The sequence below is a fragment of the Hyaena hyaena genome, unplaced genomic scaffold (genome assembly GCF_003009895.1).
Source record: "Hyaena hyaena isolate Hyena2069 unplaced genomic scaffold, ASM300989v1 scaffold_252, whole genome shotgun sequence".
Classification (NCBI taxonomy): Eukaryota; Metazoa; Chordata; class Mammalia; order Carnivora; family Hyaenidae; genus Hyaena; species Hyaena hyaena.
Window position 1 is genome coordinate 1,953,272 of NW_024080884.1, and position 6,000 is coordinate 1,959,271.

General features: G+C 45.1%; 1 protein-coding gene across 1 annotated transcript in view; it reads right to left on the reverse strand.

Moving 5' to 3' along the window:
- PATL1 (PAT1 homolog 1, processing body mRNA decay factor) overlaps positions 1 to 6,000 on the reverse strand; it is a 30,267-nt gene that overhangs the window by 15,855 nt on the left and 8,412 nt on the right. Inside the window, exons 3-8 of the mRNA XM_039245049.1 lie at positions 4,845 to 5,062; positions 4,472 to 4,552; positions 3,655 to 3,849; positions 2,616 to 2,717; positions 2,071 to 2,160; positions 1,634 to 1,851 (exon numbers count right to left, since the gene is read on the reverse strand). Of these exons, the coding sequence (XP_039100980.1) occupies positions 1,634 to 1,851; positions 2,071 to 2,160; positions 2,616 to 2,717; positions 3,655 to 3,849; positions 4,472 to 4,552; positions 4,845 to 5,062 (904 nt within the window). The remainder of the gene's footprint in view (positions 1 to 1,633; positions 1,852 to 2,070; positions 2,161 to 2,615; positions 2,718 to 3,654; positions 3,850 to 4,471; positions 4,553 to 4,844; positions 5,063 to 6,000) is intronic.

Sequence of the window (6,000 nt, forward strand, 5' to 3'; positions counted from 1 at the left end):
TTCAAGTCTACTCTCAGATCTTTCAGAAGCAAAAGACACTTGTATTTTACATGTCTTCTACAGAGACTGATTCTCAACTCCTAAGAAGAGGATCATAAAATATGAGTGAATTAGTAGCAAAGCAGTGTAACTATTCTTTTCCCTCTGGTTAACAAAAGGCTCTTAAAAGATTTAACGTGCTTAGTTTCAACTATTTGGGTGAGACACTGAAAATATATGTGTGATTAAGGAAGACACTTGCTGGGATGAGCACTGGGTGTTAAATATAGGTGATGAATCACTGGAATGTACTCCTGAAATCATTACTGCACGATATGCTAATTAACTTAGATGTAAGTTAAAGACTAAATAAAATTAACAAACAATTTTTAAAAACCCTAGCATTCCACACCAAAATAAACAAATAATTGTTGCAAAAAAAAAAAAAAAAAAAAAGAAAATATGTGAGACTGCCAATTTACATCAACTTGGCAATAGGCTATGGTACCCAGTTGTTTTTTTGTCAAACACTAATCGAGATGTTGCTGTGAAGGTATTTTGCAGATGTGATTAAGAAAATTAATTAAGAGGGGGTGTCTGGGTGGATCAGGTCTGATTCTTGATTTCGGCTCAGATCGCAATCTCATGGTTCTGTGGGCTGAGCAGCCGTGTTAGGCTCTGAACTGGCAGTGTGGAGCTGGCTTGGGTTTCTCTCTCACTCCCTGTCTCTCTTCCCCTCCCCTGCTCACACACTCTCCCTCAAAATAAACAAACATTTAAAAACTTTAATTAAGAAAAAAGATGATCTTTGGAAATATGGGTGGGTCTTACCTTAATCTACAGAGGCATTAAGAGCAAAAACTGGTGTTTCCCAGACAAGAAGGAACTTTGCCTCAAGACTGGAACCCAGAAATCCTGCCTGAGATTTTGTTTTTTAATTTTTTAACTGTATTTAAATCCAAGCTAGTTAACATATAGTGTACTGCCTGAGTTTTTAATCTGCCAGCCTGTCCTACAAATTTCAGACTCAACTGCAAATTCAACTCTTCTCTCAATTTCCACTCTGTTGGCCTGCTCTACGGATCTCCTTAGCCATTTCTTAAAATAAATCTTTTCTTTATAAAGATATACATATATATATATATATTTTACACGTACATACATTTTTGTGTGTGTGTATCTTCCAGGCTCTCTTTCTCTGAGGCATCTGATATGATATGGTATACAATAAAACAGAATTTCACTAGAAGCCGGAACTTGAACCCCTGTTCTAAAACCAGAGCAGAAGTGAGCAACCGAGCTAGTCCCCAGCATCTGTGTCTGTTCTTTAACATACGGTGATTCCTGTTAAGCCAGAGACACTTTGTGCCTGTCTGTGTTTGTAAAATGGATATAAAGTGAGACCTAAAAGAGGTTAGAAGAAATAAAAGAGGCGATTAACCAGCAATGTGCAAATATACACAGGAAGCATGTGACTTTAGGGAAACGCTAATTTGGAAGGATGCCTCGAGGCTGTCAAGCATTTCTGTGTTTGGTGAGTTAAGGATCCAAGACCATCTCAAAACCCACCCCTCGCAAACATCATGAGGCCTCTGTATTGTAACACTGAGCCTCGAAAAGGACGACAGATAAAGAGCGGCCTGTGTGTGCACACCTTAGGTTCTGCAGGTGAGGCCCCGGGCCAGGGGAGTGCTGCTGGGGAGGCGGCGCGGCAGGGGGTGCGGCACTAAAGAAGGCCCGGAAGCCCGGCGCTGGGGGCAGCACCTGCCCCACTCGCCCTTGCAGCAACTTGGGATTCATTGCGGCAAGCGGGCTGCCAACGAATCCAGGAACCCGTGCGAACTGGCTGGGAGACATCCGTCCAGGCGGCAGCTAGAAAGGGGACAAGATCTCAGATTTAGTTCATCAGCAAGTCCTCTTGCTTTTACCCACAGAAAAGTGAATACTGTTTCCATCAGTAACTTTGTTTGAAAAAAGTGTAGGAAAAATCGAGAGGCAGTGGAGACTGATTAACGGCAAAGAGGGACATGGTCTAGGGAAGGTCAGGAAAGGAAGCGAGCTCTTTGTGAGCTGGGCTAATCACAGGCTTACCTGTGCTCCTCCCAGAAGCTGTGCTCTCTGGAGGGGGCTGAGGACAGGAGGGACACTAGGAGGGAAAGGGTGACCCAGCAGGGAAGAGTTCTACGGGGGAGGGAAAAAAAGGACAAAAAGTTATATACATTCTTCGAAAATGGTGAATCGATGTAACAGAGAATTCGGTATGAATGCCGAATACACTTGGATATAAAAATGCTCCAACTGTATAGTCAGGCTGCCCATGGAAGGAACACAGAAGAGAGGAGTGCTAGAAATCAGGAAGCATGACACTCATGTAATCTGAAAAAGGAAGTAGTAGGAAGGGGACTGAAACAGCAGGAAACAAGATGACCAGGCCGAGTTTGGATTTTTAAAGACACAAAAAAGTTCCAGTAGGGAAACAACTGAACATGATAAACTATGTCTTCTGCCCTGGGCACCGTAAAATCTAGAAATTCAAGCACGGAGGTCATGAAAAGTGCACCTGACTTAGGAGCTGTCTGTATACGAGCAGCATTCAGAAACTACATGTGCTCTCATGAGGCTGTAGAGTGACGTACCGGGACAGTGCAGAGCTGGTTTGGGGAAGCCCTCTCACTGTAGGGAGCAGGATAGCGCGGTGGCATCGGGGGCCGGACATGGACAGGCTTCGGGCACAGGATCTATCAGGACAAACATATACACAACTACACTCAATGAAGTCAGTTTTTCCTCCGCCGACACCCCCTCCCCTCAAGTACTGGTAGACACGCGAACTTAATGCAAAGCCCTACTTCTAAGCAAATCGCTATGGCTGGGGGTTCACAGAAGAACCTCTGGTTACTTCCTCTCGTAAACATCAAGCAACGTGCCACTTGCAACTGAAGACGATTTAGCTAATTCTCCAGTTATCCCCACCCTTCCATGCTATCTGAGGGAGGTACCAGCAGATATTCGGACTTGCGAATTCTCTGCAAGAAGATATATTTTGGTAGCAGCGAGGGAGAAGGAATGATAAGAAAGCTGGAGGATTAACTAAGTCCTATTCTGAAGCCCCTGTGATATGGCCGCCATGCTCAGCTCTTTTGTGATACATTGTGACTCCACCATTTCATAGGCTACTGAGCCTAACTAGGCCATACCAACACCACCCTCCCCCCATACCTTCCAAATTGGCCTTCCTTTTCAGCTGCTGGTTTCAGGTGGAGGAAAGTCTATGGAACAGGACTGCACAGGCTCTAGGGAAAGCAGGGATATCTTAAAGGTAAAAAGGGATGTGGACAATGCTGTGTGTTCCCACTCCCCCCAGCTTTCAGTTACCTCTCTGCCAATGTTTTGGGCAGCCAGCAAAACACTCTGAAAAGGATATTTACGCTAAATGTGCTTAACTACCTTTTTTCTCCCCCACTTAAGAGGCAGCAGCACCAGGACCAGCATCAGGAAAGGGCATGAGGGAATGTGTCTCTTGTTTGTGCGAACTTCTCCTCTAATTGGCTATTTCTCTTTCTACTCTAATGCCTACCCCAAACGTCCACCCTCCTCCCGGCATCGCCAATTTCCCAAATAATTTTGCCCAGATTTCCCAATATCCTGGGCTGAGTGCCTGTTGATGAGAGGTACCTGTTGGCTGAAGCTGGGTACAGCCATCTGCTTAGGTGGGGTGCCGATGGGGACGGCTCTGACGGGAGGGCTCCCGATGACAGGTGATGTGGACCGCCGCGGCAAGGCACGCTCAGAAAGGTCCCGATCATCTTCTGGGCCCTGTGGGGGCCTCTGAGGCAGGGCATATTCTAATACAGACACTGTAGGCATTTCCTAATTGAGGAAAAAGTTTAAAAAAAAGAGAGAGAAAATTAGCTCCTGGCCAATTTAAAATGTTTTAATAATCCATATAGATGCCAAAAGCATCTTGAGAAATTATTTTTAAGTTTTATTTCTATTTCGCATCCAGTAACATTCACTCTTTCGTACACAGCCCTCTGAATGCACGTACGCAGCCTTTTGAGAATGCACGGAGTCGTGGATCTGCCACCACAATCATGGAACAGGGCAGTTCTGTCACCCCCACTTCTGTTGTGTTGTCCCCTGGTTACCCCTCCCACCACCCCCAACCACTGACAAACGCTGATCTGTTCTCCATTCCCACAGTTCTGCCTAGAAATGACTGAAGTAATTTGAATTGCAAGCTAACCAATTTGAGTTCTGATGGCTCCCTTTCAACCTTTTCAAATTAAAGCACAGCGAAGTGCACATGGCCACGGAGGCTGAGGAAGTGTATGATCAACACAGGCGGCTCTGAGCGCTAGGCTGAGCACTCTGCGTCATAGGGGCATGTGACACTCATCTGGAAGTGTTTCGGTAAGCAAAGGGTGACAACGGGCGCCAACCTGAGATCTGCAAATGCTGGGAATTCGTGTAAAGACAAAGTGCTTACTACCTGAGCTAGCAGTGGTCCCCGGATTCGCCTCAGAACTTCAGATCCATCCCAGATGCTGGAATTGAGACTCCCTGGTTGGGGCTACCAAAAAAGGAAAACACATACATAAAGTCTGGAATGGTGGGGGCTTTCTGGGACATTTAGCTGCTTTTGGTGAACAAGGCTCCAAGAGATTCTCAACTGCTTGAGGATACGAGATTATAGTGTTCCAGAATATACATTATTCCCTACCTTCAACTGCTACCATCAGGAACTATATTACCAATTTTCTACGGTATAGGAAGTCTCTTGGGAGGAAACAAAACGGCAAAGCTCAATACTTCACCTCAATCACCAGTCTGCTATAGTTCTCAAATCAGAGTAACATACTCACTTGCAGGACTGGCCTGGTCTGCACTGCCCTCATGATAGCTGGATCTTCTAGTTCATTTTCAATCACCATCTTACTGAGTCTTTCTGCCAGATTCTCCTCATGGTCACCCAGCAAGTCCATCTCATCCCTTTCTCCATTGCCCGTTTGCTCATTAACTGCTGCTGGAAGCTTCTCTTCCAATTCAGCCAGGCGCTCGTGTGCTTCCTGCCAGTCATCATCTAGAAGGAAATCACAAGAAGGAAATACACTTCATACTGGGACTAAAAAGTTTAATGAAATTCTTCTGGGAACCAAACGCACAACTCTAACTTCAGAAGATAGTAAATTTCCACTTAGAGACATGAACCAAGGTTTTAACTGAAAGGTACGTGAAAGTGGGCTTTTCACTGAGGACAAGCAACATCATACCAGGAACAAAGTTCAAGCACTCAGAGTAACAGCTTAATACTTTATCGATGGCATCCAAACTCTACTCTGAAAACAATTTCTAAACGGGTGATAGATACGTACATGGCAACCTGCTGGTTTTGAGATTCAAGCAAAAAAGGAAACGTAAGACTCACTGCATTAACATACACTTTCTTTTAGATTATAACTGCCATCCTCTTTACAAGCTCCCAAATCCATTCATTTCATTCGATTAATATTCGTTGAGCACCTATTAATGTGGTTAGGTATGGTTTAAGCACATGGGACAGATCAGTGTATAAAACAAAGACCCAGCCCTCCTGCAGCACTCCTTCAAGCAGGGATGAGACAAGACAGACAATAGATGTATTGATTAAGTACATTAGACACTGTATCAGAAGATGAAGCCCTATAGGAGGATAGAGGAGAAGCAGCATGTTGAAAACTTTAAATAGGGTGGTCACAGGTACTTCTCATTGCGAGGGTGACGTCTGGGCAAAGATTCAAGGGTAAGGTAGTTAGCCATACGGACATCTGGCAGAAGAGCGTTCCAGACAGAGGTACAGCCTGTACTAAGGGCTTGAGATGAGTGACTGATGATTCTGAGAGACAGCAAGGACTGTGTTTCGATTACAATGATCAAGGGGAAAGAACAGAGAACAAAAAACGAGGCCAGATAGGCAGCGGGAGGGAGCTCCTTCTGGGCCTTTGGGATCTCTCTGATGGAAATGGCGGGGGGGGGGGGGGG